This window comes from Rhinoraja longicauda, chromosome 7 (genome assembly GCF_053455715.1).
Source record: "Rhinoraja longicauda isolate Sanriku21f chromosome 7, sRhiLon1.1, whole genome shotgun sequence".
Taxonomy (NCBI): Eukaryota; Metazoa; Chordata; class Chondrichthyes; order Rajiformes; family Arhynchobatidae; genus Rhinoraja; species Rhinoraja longicauda.
The window spans coordinates 3,238,656-3,257,878 of record NC_135959.1 but is presented as its reverse complement, the minus strand read 5'-3'; the positions used below and the strand labels follow the sequence as shown (position 1 = coordinate 3,257,878).

General features: G+C 51.3%; 1 protein-coding gene across 4 annotated transcripts in view; it reads left to right on the top strand.

Moving 5' to 3' along the window:
* Nucleotides 1-5,901, top strand: part of gdpd5b (glycerophosphodiester phosphodiesterase domain containing 5b) — a 158,121-nt gene extending 152,220 nt beyond the window's left edge. For 3 of the 4 annotated variants that reach the window (XM_078401985.1, XM_078401983.1, XM_078401984.1), the window contains one exon: nucleotides 4,828-5,901. In XM_078401985.1, coding sequence (XP_078258111.1) covers nucleotides 4,828-4,952 — 125 coding nt within the window. In that variant the 3' untranslated portion in view covers nucleotides 4,953-5,901. The remainder of the gene's footprint in view (nucleotides 1-4,827) is intronic. The other variant, XM_078401981.1, reaches the window with a different exon arrangement.
* Nucleotides 5,902-19,223: the final 13,322 nt, after the last annotated feature.

Here is a 19,223-nt window from a genome sequence, read left to right as displayed (position 1 = left end):
AACTGTGATGCTGGGGCAGCAACTCTACCACCATGCCACCCTTACTCTTTGAATCTCCCTCCCAGACCAGTTCAGTTCAGTGTATTGTCACATGTACCGAGGTGCAGTGATAAGCTTGTGTTGCGCACTATCCAGTCAGCGGAAAGACAATACATGATTACAATGGAGCCGTCCACAGTGTACAGATGTATCTCAGTGAATCTCACCCTGAACACAGGATCCCCCCAGGGTTGCGTCCTTATCCTCCTACTGTACTCCCTGTACACACATGACTGTGTGGCCAGGTTCAGCTCCAACTCCATCCTGGGATGGCAGGACTTTCATATGAAGAAAGACTGGATAGACTCGGCTTGTACTCGCTGGAATTTAGAAGATTGAGGGGGGATCTTATAGAAACTTACAAAATTCTTAAGGGGTTGGACAGGCTAGATGCAGGAAGATTGTTCCCGATGTTGGGGAAGTCCAGAACAAGGGGGTCACAGTTTAAGGATAAGGGGGAAGTCTTTTAGGACCGAGATGAGAAAGGTTTTTTTCACACAGAGAGTGGTGAATCTGTGGAATTCTCTGCCACAGAAGGTAGTTGAGGCCAGTTCATTGGCTATATTTAAGAGGGAGTTAGATGTGGCCCCTGTGGCTAAAGGGATCAGGGGGTATGGAGAGAAGGCAGTTACAGGATACTGAGTTGGATGATCAACCATGATCATATTGAATGGCGGTGCAGGCTCGAAGGGCCGAATGGCCTACTCCTGCACCTATTTTCTATGTTTCTAAACATAGCACAAAAAGTAAGGAAATTTGTGTTTGGTAGATTATTTCTTTGTTGTAACAATGCTTCTTGGCAATAAATCTTATACCGTTGGAAAGCCTGTTTATTTCCCTTTTAAATGGTGCCACATTTGTAAGGAACATGCATTTGTGGGATGAGCAGCAGAGCTGAGTATGTGGGTTGCGCCCATGAAAAATCTGCCAAATCTTCTGCCAATGCCAAACAGCTTATTCTGCCATTGACTCTTGTTCGGTGTTGTTTGGTGGATTGGATGATTGAAGTCTGAAGAAACAAGACATATTGGCAATTTAACAATTTATTCATTTAATAAACAGGAGCCTCAGTAGCGTGTGGAAGAACCATACACAGCCACAACAGCCTGGCACCTCCTCCTCCTCATGCTGGTCACCAGCCTGGTCACACACTGTTGTGGGATGGCATCCCATTCTTCAACCAGCATTTGTCGCAAGTCAGCCAACGTGGTTGTGTTGGTCACTCTGGCACGAACAGCACGCCCAAGCTGATCCCACAAGTGTTCAATGGGGTTGAGGTCAGGACTGCTGGCAGGCCATTCCATCCTCTCCACTCCCAAATTCTGGAGGTAGTCTCTGAGAAACCCTGCTCTGTGGGGGCGAGCATTGTCATCTTGGAGGATAGAGTTCGGTCCCAGACTGTGGAGATATGGGATTGCCACTGGTTGCAGAATCTCATCTCGATATCTCTCTGCATTGAGATTGCCTCCAATGATGACAAGCCTCGTTTTTCCAGTGAGGGAGATGCCGCCCCACACCATCACACTGCCTCCACCAAAAGATGTTACTCTATCGGTGCAGCAATCAGCATAGCGTTCTCCGCGTCTTCTCGACACTTTGACCCTATGATCCATCTGCCGTAGGCAGAATCTGGACTCATCGCTGAACATAACGTTCCTCCACATGTTCAGGTTCCAGTGCACGTGTTGCCGACACCAGCGCAAACAGGCCTGACGGTGAAGGGCAGTCATGGCAGGCCTCCTGGCAGCCCTATGAGACCGGAGATCGGCTGCGTGCAGTCTGTTCTGAATTGTCTGGGCAGAGAGCCGTCGGCCATATCGTCCTGCAAACCTTGACTGCAAATCTGTAGAAGACAGCCTACGGTTCCTAAGTGCTGACAGGGTGAGGAAACGGTCTTCTTCGGGTGTCGTCTTCTTGGGACGCCCACTTCGCGGCCTGTCCCTGACATCCCCTGTTATATGGAACTTGGCCTTCACTTTGGACATGGTACTAGGGCTCACTCCAAATAATGCCGCAACTTGGTTTTGCGGAACACCAGCTTGAAGTTGCCCTATCGCACGGGCCCTATCCAGATCAGTCAAACGTGGCATGCCGATTCTTGGAGCAGACACCTACTGATCACTGTAGCAGGGTCCATGCTCACAGATGCTGCCAATCAGGTGCCAATCAGGCACCTGATTGTCAGCACCTGGGGGTACCAGAAGCTCAAAACAAGAGTCAATAGCAACAGCAGAATAAGCTGTTTGGCATTGGCAGAGAAGATTTGGCAAATTTTTCATGGGCGCAACCCATATACTCAGCTCTGCTGCTCATCCCACAAATGCATGTTCCTTACAAATGTGGCACCATTTAAAAGGGAAATAAACAGGCTTTCCAACGGTATAAGATTTATTGCCAAGAAGCATTGTTACAACAAATAAATAATCTGCCAAACACAAATTTCCTTACTTTTTGTGCTATGTTTATGTTTCTATCAAGTTTGCTGATGACACTGTGGTGGTGGGCCGGATCTCCAACAACGACAAGAAGGCCTACTGGGAGGAGGTGGCTGATCTGGCACTCTGGTGTCAGGACAATAGCCTCCTCTTGAATGTCACTAAAACTAAGGAGCTGATTGTGGACTTTAGAAGGGCTAAACATCCAAGGACGTAAGGCAAGGCAGCGCCTTTACCACCTTAGACAGCTGAGGAAACTCAGAGTGTCTCTGAGGATCCTTCATTGCTTCTACTCTGGGGCTGTAGAGAGCATCTTGTCCGGCAACATTACAGTCTGGTTTGGGAACAGCTCTGCCCAGGACAGGATGGCCCTGCAGAGAGTAGTGCGTTCGGCAAAACGCACCATGGGAACTATACTCGCCCCCCTGCAGGACCTATACATCAGGAGGTGCAGATCCAGAGCCAGCAACATTATGGGGGACCCCTGCCACCCCAGTAACGGACTGTTCCAGATGCTACGGTCAGGCAAACGCCTCCGCTGTCACGCTGTGAAAACGGAGAGGATGAGACGGAGTTTCTTCCCACAGCCCATCAGGACTGTTAACTATTAGATCTCCAGGGACTAATTTACTGTATTCATTTATTTTTTGTGTTGTGTCTTTTAAAATTTAATTCTTTTCTGTTTTGTAGTTTTAGCACAATCCGCAGGCGTTACCACTTTCATTTCACTGCACATCGTGTATGTGTACGTGACTTTTTAGATTTAGAGATACAGCGTGGAAACAGGCCCTTCGGCCCACCGGGTCCGTGCCGCCCAGCGATCCCCGCACACTAACGCTATCCTACACACACTAGGGACAATTTTTTTACATTTGCCCAGCCAATTAACCTACAAACCTGTACGTCTTTGGAGGTGACAAATAAAGTAGACTTGACTTGACTTGACTAGATACAGGATAAATGGAATAATCCATTTAGTGCAAGGTAAAGCCAGCAAAGTGCAATCAAGGATAGTCCGAGGGTCTCCAATGAGGTAGATGGGAGGTCAGGACCACTCTCTGGTTGTGGTAGGATGGTTCAGTTGCCTGATAACAGCTGGGGAGAAACTGCCCCTGAATCTGGAGGTGTGCGTTTTCACACTTCTGTACCTCTTGCCCGATGGGAGAGCGGGGGGGGGGGGGTGGAGAAGAGGGGGTGAGACTGGTCCTTGATTATGCTGCTGGCCTTGCCGATGCAGCGCGAGGTGTGGATGCATTCAAGAGAGAGCTAGATAGAGCTCTTAAGGATAGCGGAGTCAGGGGGTATGGGGAGAAGGCAGGAACGGGGCACTGATTGTGGATGATCAGCTATGATCACATTGAATGGCGGTGCTGGCTCGAAGGGCCGAATGGCCTCCTCCGGCACCTATTGTCTATTGTCTATAATGGGATTGAGAGGGGAAGATAGACCCATGAGTGGCCGAATGGCCTCCTCCTGCACTTATTGTCTATCGTAGGTTTACTAGGTTAATTCCCGGAATGGCGGGACTATCGTATGTTGAAAGACTGGAGCGACTAGGCTTGTATACACTGGAATTTAGAAGGATGAGAGGATATCTTATCGAAACGTATAAGATTATTAAGGGGTTGGACACGTTAGAGGCAGGAAACATGTTCGCAATGTTGGGGGAGTCCAGAACCAGGGGCCACAGTTTAAGAATAAGGGGTAGGCCATTTAGAACTGAGATGAGGAAAAACGTTTTCAGTCAGAAAGTTGTGAATCTGTGGAATTCTCTGCCTCAGAAGGCAGTGGAGGCCAATTCTCTGAATGCATTCAAGAGAGAGCTAGATAGAGCTCTTAAGGATAGCGGAGTCAGGGGGTATGGGGAGAAGGCAGGAACGGGGTACTGATTGAGAATGATCAGCCATGATCACATGGTCATGATCACTCCAAAGACGTACAGGTATGTAGGTTAATTGGCTGGGTAAATGTAAAAAAATTGTAAAAATTGTCCCTAGTGGGTGTAGGATAGTGTTAATGTACGGGGATTACTGGGCGGCACGGACTTGGAGGGCCGAAAAGGCCTGTTTCCGGCTGTATATATATGATATGATTGAATGGTGGTGCTGGCTCGAAGGGCCGAATGGCCTCCTCCTGCACCTATTGTCTATTGAGTCAATGGGAGGGAGGTTGGTTTTCTTTGTGCGTTGGTCCAGGCTTCGTCCACAACTCACTGGGATTTCTTGCGGGAGGAGTCGATGGGGAGGGAAGGGGTGTGGATGGACTCAAGGGGAGGGAGGTTGTCCTGGAGGGGACAGGATGGGGGGGGGGGTGAGGTGCGATTATTGACTGGCTGCCCCTTCCTGTTTTGCAGAGATCAACAATGGCCTGGGCAGTTCGGATGACGGCTCCCTTTACTCCGAGAGCGGTTTCGACGGCTACATGAACGAGAGTGTCAGTGGCCTGAGCTCCCGAGGGCAGAAGAATCGCATGGACTGACCGCCCGTCCCCCACCTACCCCCCCCCTTCCCCCCTCCGCAACGCCCAGCGTAGGAAGCTGGATCGTCCATCTCATCCTCCGCTCCCCCTCACTCCCTCCTGCCCTCTCTCCGTTCCACTCCCTCCCTCATAAGGTCATAAGGAACAGGAGCAGAATTGGGCCTCATCGGGCCTACTCCGCCATTCAATCACGGCTGATCTATCTCTCCCTCCTAACCCCTGTTCCCCCCTGCCTTTCATTCCCCCTCTCCATTCCCTCCTTCCTCCCCTGCGCTCCGACCTTGTGCCCGGGACCATGGCAACACGTCGGCGGGATTTCGGGAGTCGGGGGGGAGAACTGACGAAGGAAAAGACCTCCCCTCTCTCCTCTCCCCCCCCCCCCCACCCCCCTCCCACACACACACACACACAAAGACCCCAATCCTTGCACCTCAGATGTACCATGTATCGCAGACCGGAATCGAGCACAGACTTTGGGCAAAGCCGTTTGGATGGGGAGGGTGTGAGGTGGGGGGTGGGGGGGGTGGGGAGGGAGGGAGTGGGGGTGGGGGGGTGGGAGTGTGACAACGAACAACGACGCAAGAACATTGGAACGTCAACCCACCTTCCGCCCGACCTTTCCTTTCACCTGTTGAAAGATCTTTGGTTGTTCCTCGTTTTTCCTCCCTTGTTCAGTTTTATGATCTGTTTACATTCAGTGGATGTGTTAAAGTTATATATAAATATATATGGAAAAAAATCACCTCCAACATTTCTAATTGTAGGTGCTACGTTGTCTCACAAAAGCCTCTTTTCTTCGCCGTCTCAACTTATAAGGTCGTAAGGAATAGGAGGAGAATTAGGATTAGGCCATTCGGCCCATCAAGCCTCCTCCACCATTCAATCACGGCTGATCTATCTCTCACTCCTAGCCCCAATTCTCCTGCCTTCTCCCCATAACCTCTGACACCCCGTACCAATCAAGAATCTATCTGAGGTATTTATTCACAAAATGCTGGAGTAACTCAGCAGGTCAGGCAGCATTTCAGGAGAGAAGGAATGGGTGACGTTTTTCAGAAGGGTCTCGACCCGAAACGTCACCCATTCCTTCTCTCCTGAGATGCTGCCTGACCCGCTGAGTTACTCCAGCATTTTGTGAATAAATACCTTCGATTTGTACCAGCATCTGCAGTTATTTTCTTACACAAGAATCTATCTATCTCTGCCTTAAAAATATCCACTGACTTGGCCTCCACAGCCTTCTGTGGCAAAGAATTCCACACATTTACCATCGGACCAACAGATTCAGCATCGTTGGTGCCACGATTTTATCTTACAATACGATATATCTTTATTGTCGTTGTACAGGGTACCGCGAGATTGGGAATGCGCCTCCCATACGATGCAATAAATTAATTAGCTAATCAGTATAAATTTATACAACCCAATGAAACAAAGTAGAAACAGTTTTAAAACAGAATAAAGTGCAAGTAGGTCTGTGCCGGTTCACTGTGCGATGTGACCATCCGACTCAGCAGGACCAGTTCATGGCAGCTATGGCCCTGGGGATGAAGCTGTTCATGAATGACAGGCAGTGACCAGTGGGGTACCGCAAGGCTCGGTGCTGGGACCACAGCTATTTACAATATACATCAATGACTTGGATGAAGGGATTAAAAGTACCATTAGCAAATTTGCAGATGATAAAAAGCTGGGTGGCAGTGTGAACTGTGAGGAAGATGCTATGAGGTTGCAGGGTGACTTGGACAGGTTGTGTGAATGGGCGGATGCATGGCAGATGCAGTTTAATGTGGATAAGTGTGAGGTTATCCACTTTGGTGGTAAGAATAGGAAGGCAGAGTATTATCTGAATGGTGTCAAGTTAGGAACAGGGGTCGTACAACGAAATCTGGGTGTCCTAGTGCATCAGTCACTGAAAGGAAGCATGCAGGTACAGCAGGCAGTGAAGAAAGCCAATGGAATGTTGGCCTTCATAACAAGAGGTGTTGAGTATAGGAGCAAAGAGGTCCTTCTGCAGTTGTACAGGGCCCTAGTGAGACCGCACCTGGAGTACTGTGTCCATTTTTGGTCTCCAAATTTGAGGAAGGATATTCTTGCTATTGAGGGCGTGCAGCGTAGGTTCACTAGGTTAATTCCCGGAATGGCGGGACTATCATATGTTGAAAGACTGGAACGACTAGGCTTGTATACACTGGAATTTAGAAGGATGAGAGGAGATCTTATCGAAACGTACAAGATTATTTAGGGGTTGGACACGTTAGAGGTAGGAAACATGTTCCCAATGTTGGGGGAGTCCAGAACCAGGGGCCACAGTTTAAGAATAAGGGGTAGGCCATTTAGAACGGAGACGAGGAAAAACTTTTTCAGTCAGAGAGTTGTAAATCTGTGGAATTCTCAGCCTCAGAAGGCAGTGGAGGCTAATTCTCTGAATGCATTCAAGAGAGAGCTAGATAGAGCTCTTAAGGATAGCGGAGTCAGGGGGTATGGGGAGAAGGCAGGAACGGGGTACTGATTGAGAATGATCAGCCATGATCACATTGAATGGTGGTGCTAGCTCGAAGGGCCGAATGGCCTCCTCCTGCACCTATTGTCCATTGTTTGCCGTGATACAGCCCGACAGTTAGGCAGCACGGTGGCGCAGCGGTAGAGTCGCTGCCTCGCGGCGCCAGAGACCCGGGTTCGATCCTGACTACGGGCGCTGTCTGTGCTGATTTTTGTACGTTCTCCCCGTGACCTGCGTGGGTTTTCTCTGAGATCTTCAGTTTCTTCCCACGCTCCAAAGACGTCCAAGCACAAGTTTTGTAGGTTAATTGGCTGGGTGTAAGTGTAAAATTGTCCCTAGTGTACGTTAGGAAATGTTAGTGTACGAGGATCGCTAGTAGATGTGGACTCGGTGGGCCGAAGGGCCTGTTTCCGCGCTGTATATCTAAACAACACCCATCAGCCAAAACATTAGGACCACTGACAGGCGAAGTGAATAACCTCGCTTGTCACAATGGCACCTGTCAAGGGGTGGGATATATTAGGCAGCAAGTGAACAGTCAGTTCTTGAAGTCGATGTGTGTTGGATGCAGGAGAAATGGGCAGGAGTAAAAACCTGAGCGACTTTGACAAGGGCCAAGTTGTTATGGCCAGACGACTGGGTCAGAGCATCTCTGAAACGGCAAGGCTTGTGGGGTGCTCCCGGTCAGCAGTGGTGAGTACCGACCGACAGTGGTCCGAGGAGGGACAAACCACAAACCGGCGACAGGCAGGGTGTTGGGCGCCCAAGGCTCATCGATGCGCGAGGGCAACGAAGGCTATCCCGTCTGGTCCGAACCGACGGAAGGTCGACTGTGGCACAAGTCACGGAAAATGTTAATGGTGGTCACGGGAGGAATGTGTCACAATACACAGTGCATCGCACCCTGCTGCGTATGGGGCTGCACACGGAGGACCAACAGCATATTAGGCAGGTGGTCATAATGTTTTGGCTGATCGGTGATTTGGCTGATATGCTTTTGAGGGTGCATCTGTAGACATTTGCATGAGTCATCAGAGACTTGCCAAAACTCCTGAGAAAGTAGAGGCGTTGGTGTGCCTTCTTGTGTGTTCTTACAGTGTGCTTGATCCACGACAGATTATTGGTTTCACAAAATGCTGGAGTAACTCAGCAGGTCAGGCAGCATCTCAGGAGAGAAGGAATGGGTGACGTTTCGAGTCGAGACCCTTCTTCAGACTAATGTCAGGGGGGTGGGACAAAGGAAGGATATAGGTGGAGACAGGGAGACAGTGGGAGATCTGGGAAGAGAGGGACAGAGGAACCGTCTAAAGTTGGAGAAGTCAATGTTCATACCGCTGGGCTGCAAGCTGCCCAAGCGAAATATGAGGTGCTGTTCCTCCAATTTGCGGTGGGCCTCACTCTGACACTGGAGGAGGCCCAGGACAGAAAGGTCAGACTGGGAGTGGGAGATGGGAGTTGAACTGCACAGCCACCGGGAGATCAGGTTGGTTAAGGCGGACTGAGCGAAGGTTTTGAGCGAAACGATCGCCGAGCCTGCGCTTGGTCTCGCCGATGTAGAGAAGTTGACATCTGGAACAGCGGATACAATAGATGAGGTTGGAGGAGGTGCAGGTGAACCTCTGCCTCACCTGGAAAGACTGTTTGGGTCCTTGGATGGAGTCGAGGGGGGAGGTAAAGGGACAGGTGTTGCATCTCGTGCGGTTGCAGGGGAAAGTGCCCGGGGATGGGGTGGTTTGGGTGGGAAGGGACGAGTGGACCAGGGAGTTACGGAGGGAACGGTCTCTACGGAACGCAGAAAGGTGAGGAGATGGGAAGATGAGGCCAGTAGTGGGGTCCCGTTAGTTCCCACAAAACTGCTGATGCAATGTGCTGGAAAATCATTTAGTTGAAGGGGGAAAAGATTTAATAGGAATCTGAGGAGTTACCTTTTCACACAAGGGGTGGTGGGTGTATGGAACGAGCAGCCGGAGGAGATAGTTGAGGCAGGGACTATCGCAACCTTTAAGAAACAGTTAGACAGATGCATGGATAGGACAGATTCAGAGGGCTATGGACCAAACGCGGGCAATAGACAATAGACAATAGGTGCAGGAGGAGGCCATTCGGCCCTTTGAGCCAGCACCGCCATTCAATGTGATCATGGCTGATTATTCTCAATCAGTACCCCGTTCCTGCCTTCTCCCCGGGCAGGTGGGACAGGTGTAGTTGAGACAGTTTTGGTCTCCTAATCTGAGGAAAGATATTCTTGCCATAGAGGGAGTACAGAGAAGGTTCACCAGATTGATTCCTGGGATGGCAGGACTTTCATATGAGGAAAGATTGGATAGACTCGACTTGTATTCGCTGGAATTTAGAAGATTGAGGGGGGATCTTATAGAAACTTACCAAATTCTTAAGGGGTTGGACAGGCTAGATGCAGGAAGATTTTTTCCCGATGTTGGGGAAGTCCAGAACAAGGGGTCACAGTTTAAGGATAAGGGGGAAGTCTTTTAGGACCGAGATGAGAACGTTTTTTTTCACACAGAGAGTGGTGAATCTGTGGAATTCTCTGCCACAGAAGGTAGTTGAGGCCAGTTCATTGGCTATATTTAAGAGGGAGTTAGATGTGGCCCTTGTGGCTAAAAGGGATCAGGGGGTATGGAGAGAAGGCAGGTACGGGATACTGAGTTGGATGATCAGCCATGATCATATTGAATGGCGGTGCAGGCTCGAAGGGCCGAATGGCCTACTCCTGCACCTATTTTCTATGTTCCTATTCACTGCCTGTTCACTCAGACCCTTGTGTAATTCCCCTTTTCCTGGCACCCTCATTTACTGGTGCCCCCTCCCAACTCCCTAGACAGTGACAAGGTAGCAGGTTCATAAGTTATAGCAGCAGAATGAGGCCATTCGACCGATCAAGGGAGGCACGGTGGCGCAGCGGTAGAGTTGCTGCCTTACAGCGCCGGAGACTCAGGTTCCATCCCGACTACGGGTGCTGTCTGTTTCTATGACATGTTGGGCCGAAGGGCCTGTTTCCACGCTGTATCACTCTATTTGAGACGTCCAGTCGCCTGATAACAGCCGGGAAGAAACTGCTCCTGAATCTGGAGGTGTGCGTTTTCACACTTCTGTACCTCTTGCCCGATGGGGGGAGGAGAGGAAGTGAGACCGGGGTGAGACTCGTCCTCGGGCAAAGTTCATGGGAGATGTGCCGGGCAAGAGGGTGGTGGGTCCCTGGACCGAGCTGCCAGGTGTGGTGCTGTTGGAGGTAGATGCGATAGTGGCGTTTAAGAGGCTTTCAGACCGGCGCCTGGATCTGGAGGCACTTGGATCACGTACGTGCGGGCAGATGAATGTTGGACTTTGATTTTCAATTTAAGTGGAAAAATGATGCAATGCTATTTAAATTCTGGCATCACAAACCGGTTGAGGGCGGTGGATCAAAAGAGATCCATAAAATGCTGTAAAACAATTTGTTGGCGGCACGGTGGTGCAGCGGTAGAGTTGCTGCCTCACAGCGCTTACAGCGCCGGAGACCTGGGTTCCATCCCGACTACGAGCGATCGTCTGTACTTCTTCTTGTGTTTGAGGCGGCAGAAGTTATGAAGCTGCTTCTGCTTCTGGTGCCTCTGTTTGTTGCCGTTGGCCTGACTGAGGTCAGTTGACAAGAGCTCACCACGGGGAGGCCGACAACGTGAGCCCCTGTCTGTACGGTGTTTGTACGTTTGTACGGAGTTTGCAGGTGCAGCAGGCAGTGAAGAAAGCGAATGGTATGTTGGCATTCATAGCGAGGGGATTTGAGTATAGGAGCAGGGAGGTTCTGCTGCAGTTGTACAGGGCCTTGGTGGGACCACACCTGGAGTATTGCATACAGTTTTGGTCTCCTAATCTGAGGAAAGACATTCTTGCCATAGAGGGAGTACAGAGAAGGTTCACCAGATTGATTCCTGGGATGGCAGGACTTTCATATGAAGAAAGACTGGATAGACTCGGCTTGTACTCGCTGGAATTTAGAAGATTGAGGGGGGATCTTATAGAAACGTACAAAATTCTTAAGGGGTTGGACAGGCTGGATGCAGGAAAATTGTTCCCGATGTTGGGGAAGTCCAGAACAAGGGGTCACAGTTTAAGGATAAGGGGGAAGTCTTTTAGGACCGAGATGAGAACGTTTTTTTTCACACAGAGAGTGGTGAATCTGTGGAATTCTCTGCCACAGAAGGTAGTTGAGGCCAGTTCATTGGCTATATTTAAGAGGGAGTTAGATGTGGCCCTTGTGGCTAAAGGGATCAGGGGGTATGGAGAGAAGGCAGGTACAGGATACTGAGTTGGATGATCAGCCATGATCATATTGAATGGCGGTGCAGGCTCGAAGGGCCGAATGGCCTACTCCTGCACCTATTTTCTACGTTTCTTTGTAAACTAAAGAAAGTGCTGGAGGAACTCGGTGTGTCAGGCAGCATCTGTGGAAGGAATGGACAGGTAGTGTTTTGGGTCGGGACCCTTCTTCAACCTGGTTCTATCTGAACCAGGGGCCACAGTTTAAGAATAAGGGGTCGGCCAGAGAGTTGTGAATCTGTGGAATTCTCTGCCTCAGAAGGCAGTGGAGGCCAATTCTCTGAATGCATTCAAGAGAGAGCTAGATAGAGCTCTTAAGGATAGCGGAGTCAGGGGGTATGGGGAGAGGGCAGGAACGGGGTACTGATTGAGAATGATCAGCCATGATCACATTGAATGGCGGTGCTGGCTCGAAAGGCCGAATGGCCTCCTCCTGCACCTATTGTCTATTTTCTATTTGAGAGGCAGGAGTGGGTTTAAACAATAACTAGACCAAGTGGACCTGTTGGGGCCCAAACCTCTCCTGCATTGGTCCAGCACCCTCTCCTCCCCCACTCCACCCCTCTCCTCCCCCCCCTCCACCCCACTCCCCACTCCCCCACTCCACCCCTCTCCCCCCCACTCCACCCGTCTCCCCACTCCACCCCTCTCCCCCCCACTCCACCCCTCTCCCCCCCACTCCACCCCTCTCCCCCCCACTCCACCCGTCTCCCCACTCCATCCCTCTCCCCCCCACTCCACCCCTCTCCCCCCCACTCCACCCCTCTCCCCCCCACTCCACCCGTCTCCCCACTCCACCCCTCTCCCCCCCACTCCACCCGTCTCCCCACTCCATCCCTCTCCCCCCCACTCCACCCCTCTCCTCCCCCCCCTCCACCCCTCTCCCCACTCCATCCCTCCCCCCCACTCCACCCCTCTCCCCACTCCATCCCTCCCCCCCACTCCACCCCTCCCCCCACTCCATCCCTCTCCCCCCCACTCCACCCCTCTCCCCCCCACTCCACCCCTCTCCCCACTCCATCCCTCCCCCCCACTCCACCCCTCTCCCCACTCCATCCCTCTCCCCCCCACTCCATCCCTCTCCCCACTCCCCCACTCCACCCCTCTCCCCCCCACTCCACCCCTCTCCCCACTCCATCCCTCCCCCCCACTCCGTCCCCCCCTCTTCCCCTCCCACCCCGCTCACCCAAACCACCCCCCCTCAACACCCCCCTTATCTCCCCCCCCCACTACTCACCACTCAATGACCCCCCTCACCCCCCTTATCCCTCTCTTCCCCCCACTCACCCACTCCATCCCCCCTCAACCCCCCTCCTCCCCTCACCCACACCACCCCCCCCTCAACCCCCTTATCCCCCACTCACCACTCGATCTCCCCTGCACTCCTCTTATCCTCCCCTCCTCCCACCACTCACCCAATCCACCCCCCCCTCACCCACTCACCCATTCCATCCCTCCTCAACCCCCCCCCTTATCCCACCTCCTCCCCTCCCACCCCACTCACCAATTCCATCCCTCCTCAACCCCCCTTATCCCCCCTATGCCCCCCCCCCCCCCGCACTCACCCACCCACCCACTCCATCCCCCCTCAACCCTCCCAAACCTCTCCTGCATTGGTCTAGCACCCTGTCCTGCTGCTGCTGGGTAACCCAGTATTGGTGCTGGGTTGTAATCGTGAGTGGAGAAGTGAAACTGGTTTTTCTCCGGCTGTTTTTTTATGATTGCTTCTTAATCTACGGAACTGATACCAGTGGTTTATTACAAGACCGTCACCCAGTTTCAATTCCTTAACTTCCAAAGCAACGTTTAAACTTATCTCTCGGGGTCAGTAGTCCAGGGAATTGGATAACCAGATCATTAAATTAAACGTCTGAATAAGGGTCTCGACCCGAAACGTCACCCATTCCTTCTCTCCAGAGATGCTGCCTGTCCCGCTGAGTTACTCCAGCGTTTTGTGTCTACATTTTTTCTACATATAAGCACTTAGATACATATTAGATAAGCATCTCAGATACAGTTAGGGTTGCCAACTGTCCCGTATTAACCGGGACATCCCGTGTTTTGGGCTAAATTGGTTTGTCCCGTACAAGGGGACTGCCCTTGTCCCGTATTAGGTCCGGGGGAGCGCTGTAGGCCCGGACGCTGTAGGCCCGCACACTGTAGGCCCGCACACTGTAGGCCCGCACACTGTAGGCCCCGACACTGTAGGTCAGGAGGCCCGGGCGCCGCCTAATGGAGGTTGCGTAGCAACCCGTCTCCCGGCCCGGGCGGCCACCATTGGTGGAGCGGGAGCACGTAGCCACTGGCTGGGCGGGGGCGGTGGTGTCACCTTTTGTCCCTTATTTGGGAGTGAGAAAGTTGGCAACCCTCGATGCAGTGCAAGTGTGTAGCAGTAGTACACTGAGACCGTATACTGAGTTGCCAGTTTTGGCGCCATTTTCAAGTTCCAGTTGTTGTAAGTGCAGGGATCTCGACCTGACCATGAAGGCCCGTTGTCATGGTGACGTTGCAGGGTCGGCCTGGCCAAGTGTGGCCCTGGTATCCTCTGCCGCTGTAGGCCGCGTGCGGTCCACGTACTCATACTGAGTGTAAATAGGGCGCTCGGTCCAAGGTGCCCGTGCTGCCCAACATGCCCCGTCTACACTAGTCCCAGAACAACAGCCGAGCGTAGGTTTAAGGTGAGGGAGGAGAGATTTAGCAGGAACCTGAGGGGTAAATTGTTTACACAAAAGATGCTGGGTGTATGGAACCAGCAGCCTGAAGTGCTAGTTAGAGGCAGAGACTATTGCAATGTTTAAGAAACGTTTGGACAGGTACATGGATAGGACAGGTTTCGAGGGATATGGGCCAAGCGCGGGCAGGTGGGACTAGTGTAGATGGGACCCGTTGGCCCACGTGGGCAAGTTGGGCTGAAGGGCCTGTTTCCACACTGTGACTGAGTTAGTAAATTGAATTGGTGTAGTTGGTGAATTGGTTACTCCCTGGCTAGTGTGGACATGATGGGCCGAAGGGCCTGCTTTACAACTCTCTGACCCTATGTTAGCAGCAAATCAGAAGCATATTTGGAAGGCACGGTTGCATTGCGATCTAGTTGCTGCCTTACGGAGACCCGGGTTCGATCCCGACTACGGGCGCTGTCTGTATGGAGTTTGTACGTTCTCCCCGTGACCTGCGTGGGTTTTCTCCGAACTCTTCGGTTTCCCCCCACATTCCAAAGACGTGCAGGTTTGAAGGTTGATGGCCTTGGTATAACAGTAATCTTGTCCATCGTGTGTGCAGGGTAGTGTTGAAGAGGGAGTGACCGGGGGTGAGACTGGTCCTTGATTGTGCTGCTGGCCTTGCCGAGGCAGCGCGAGGTGTAGATGGAGTCAATGGAAGGGAGGTTGGTTGGTTTGTGTGATGGTCTGGGCTGCGGCCACAATTTCTTGCGGTCTTGGATCGGGCGATTCTGCTGGAATGGGAGCAGGGGATGTAGATTAAACACAATTCCAGGAAGCATTTGATAAGCTTGCTGGGAGGAGAGTGTTTCCTATTATGACGCTTTTGGAAGAACTATCTTGAATATCTTCGGTTTCCTCCCACACTCCAAAGACGTGCAGGTTTGTCGGTCAATTGGCTTGGTGTAAATGTAATCTGTCCCCAGTGTGTGTGTAGGATAGTGTTAGTGTGTGGGGATTGCTGGTCGGTGCGGACTTGGTGGGCCGAAGGGCCTGTTTCAGTTCAGTGTAGTTTATTATCACGTGTACCGAGGTACAGTGAAAAGCTTTAGTTGCGTGCTAACCGGTCAGCGGAAAGACAACAAATGATTACAATCAAGCCCTTCCGTGCTGTATCTCTGAGCTAATCTAAATTGAACATAGTCACACACCGATCAGTCAAAAGATTATGACCACTGACAGGCGAAGTGAATAACATTGATTATCTCGTTACAATGGCACCTGTCAAGGGGTGGGATATATTAGACAGCAAGTGAACAGTCAGTTCTTGAAGTTGACGTGTTGGATGCAGGAGAAATGGGCAGGAGTAAAGACCTGAGCGACTTTGACAAGGGCCAAATTGTTATGGCCAGACGACTGGGTCAGAGCATCTCTGAAACGGCAAGGCTTGTGGGGTGCTCCCGGTCAGCAGTGGTGAGTACCGACCGACAGTGGTCCGAGGAGGGACAAACCACAAACCGGCGACAGGCAGGGTGTTGGGCGCCCAAGGCTCATCGATGCGCGAGGGCAACGAAGGCTATCCCGTCTGGTCCGAACCGACAGAAGGTCGACTGTGGCACAAGTCACAGAAAATGTTAATGGTGGTCACGGGAGGAATGTGTCACAATACACAGTACATCGCACCCTGCTGCGTATGGGGCTGCACACGGAGGACCAACAGCATATTAGGCAGGTGGTCATAATGTTTTGGCTCATCAGGTCATAGTGATGTATCTTTATCGGTGTGTCCCTCTCCAACCCCATTCTCCTGCCTTCCTCCCTCCATGTGCTACGCCCCCTAGTGTTAGTCACCCTGGAGTAAAAGGCTCTGATTGTCCACCCTATCTATGCCGCTCTTAACTTTACATACTTCTATCAAGTCTCCTGTCAACCGCTGGCGTTCCAGACAAAACAATCCAAGTCTATCCATCTTCTTCCTTGTGGCTGAAACCCTCTGATCCAGGCAGCATTCTGTGCAACCTCTCCAGCTGCCTCACCAAAGCCTCCAGATCTTTGCTGTAATTGGGTGACTCGTGCGGCACGGTGGCGCAGCGGTAGAGTTGCCGCCTTACAGCGCTTGTAGCACCAGAGACCCGGGTTCGATCCCGACTACGGGCGCTGTCTGTGCGGAGTTTGTTCGTTCTCCCCACGTGGCCTGCGTGGGTTTTCTCTGAGATCTTCGGTTTCCTCCCACACTCCAAAGACGTAGATTAATTGGCTTGGTATAAGTGTAAATTGTCCCGAGTATCAAGTCAAGTCAAGCCAATTTTATTTGTACAGCACATTTAAAAACAACCCATGTTGTCCAAAGTGCTGTACATCAGTTCAGGTACTAAGAAACGAACATACAATGGCACACAAACATAACAGCACATACATAAACAGTTCACAGCGCCCCCTCAGAGGGCCTCAAACGCTAGGGAGTAGAAATAGGTTTTGAGCCTGGACTTAAAGGAGTGGATGGAGGGGGCAGTTCTGATGGGGAGAGGGATGCTGTTCCACAGTCTAGGAGCTGCAACCGCAAAAGCGCGGTCACCCCTGAGCTTAAGCCTAGACCGCGGGATAGCATGTGTAGGATAGTGTTAGTGTGTGGGGATCGCTGGTCGGCGTGGACTCGGCGGGGGAATAAAGGGCCTGTTTCTGTGCTGTATCTCTAAACTAAACTGAATTCTCTGCCTCAGAAGGCAGTGGAGGCCGATTCTCTGGATGCTTTCGAGAGAGAGTTAGATAGAGCTCTTAATGATAGCAGAGTCAAAGGATATGGGGAGAGGATAGGAACGGGGTACTGATTGTGGATGATCAGCCATGATCACAGTGAATGGCGGTGCTGGCTCGAAGGGCCGAAGGGCCTCCTCCTGCACCTATTACCCGTCGTCTATTGAGCTGAATTAAACTGCACGCAATACTCCAAGTGCAGCCTGAATCCAAAGTCCTACGGAGCTGAATCAAATCTGGAATATGTGCCAAAAACTGATTTTTTATTGCTGCAGCTTAATAGGCCTCTTCATGGGAAATACAGATCAATGTATAATAATCAAGAATACAATAAATAAATCATGATAACACTGGTAACTATAAGAGTGCAAATCAAAGTCCACGGGTGCATATTCTGGTGGTGCAGCCGGTAGAACTGCTGCCTCCGATTCGACCCTGACCTCGCATGCTGTCCATGTGGAGTTTGCACGCTCTCTCCCTGCGACCACGTGGGCTCCCTCCGTGTGTTCCGGTTTCCCTCCACGCCCTAAAGACGGTCGCGGTGGCGCAGCGGCAGAGTTGTTGCCTCACAGCGCCGGAGACCCGGGTTCCATCCCGACTAAGGGCGCTGTCCGTACAGAGTTTGTACGTTCTCCCCGTGACCCGCGTGGGTTTTCTCCAAGATCTTCGGTTTCCTCCCACACTCCAAAGACGCGCGGGTTTGTAGGTTAATTGGCTTGGTGTAAATGAAAAATTGTTCCCTGTGTGTGTAGGATAGTGTTAGTGTAGGAGAAAAACTGCAGATGCTGGTACAAATCGAAGATATTTATTCACAAAATGCTGGAGTAACTCAGCGGGTCAGGCAGCATCTCCTGAGAGAAGGAATGGGCGACGTTTCGGGTCGAGACCATTCCCAGTGGGCCAAAGGGCTTGTTTCCGCACTGAATCTGTAAACTAAACTAAACTAAATATAATATTAGGCCGGTTTCAGTGGAAAGAAGTTGCAAACTCCCCCTATTTTCTCTATTTCAAAGCATTTCCTAACTTCCTTTCTGAAACCCTGACCAGTCTGTCTAGTTCTTGATTCCTGATCTATTTTCTCCTGTGTTATTCGAGCCTGTGATCAGATTAGCTTGTCAGATTCCAAGAAGTCAAATCCAGTTTGCTCACATTCCCCTCTTTAATTATATGTATAAGGAAATAACTGCAGATGCTGGTACAAATCGATTTATTCACAAAATGCTGGAGTAACTCAGCAGGTCAGGCAGCATCTCGGGAGAGAAGGAATGGGTGACGTTTCGGGTCGAGACCCTTCTTCAGACTGATGTCGGGGGTGGGACAAAGGAAGGATATAGGTGGAGACAGGAAGATAGAGGGAGATCTGGGAAGGAGGAGGGGAAGGGAGGGACAGAGGAACTATCTGAAGTTGGAGAAGTCGATGTTCATACCGCTGGGCTGCAAGCTGCCCAGGCGAAATATGAGGTGCTGTTCCTCCAATTTCCGGTGGGCCTCACTATGGCACTGGAGGTTTGTAGGTTAATTGGCTTTGGCAACAAATGATCTTTGATCAAACCCTCTCCTTCGACAAACACATCAAACACATCACAAAGACAGCCTTCTTCCACCTCAAAAACATTGCCCGTCTCCGTCCATCCCTCTCCTCCACAGCTGCAGAAACCCTTATCCACGCCTTCATCACCTCCCGTCTGGACTACTGCAACAGCCTCACTATGGCACTGGAGGAGGCCCATGACAGAGAGGTCAGACTGGGAATGGGAGGGGGAGTTAAAGTGCTGGGCCACCGGGAGATCAGTTTTGTTAATGCGGACCGAGCGCAGGTGTTCAGCAAAGCGATCGCCGAGCCTGGGCTTGGTTTCGCCGATATAAATAAGTTGACATCTAGAGCAGCGGATGCAATAGATGAGGTTGGAGGAGGTGCAGGTGAACCTCTGTCTCACCTGGAAAGACTGTTTGGGTCCTTTGATGGAGTTGAGGGGGGAGGTAAAGGGACAGGTGTTGCATCTCGTGCGGTTGCAAGGGAAAGTGCCCGGGGTTGGGGTG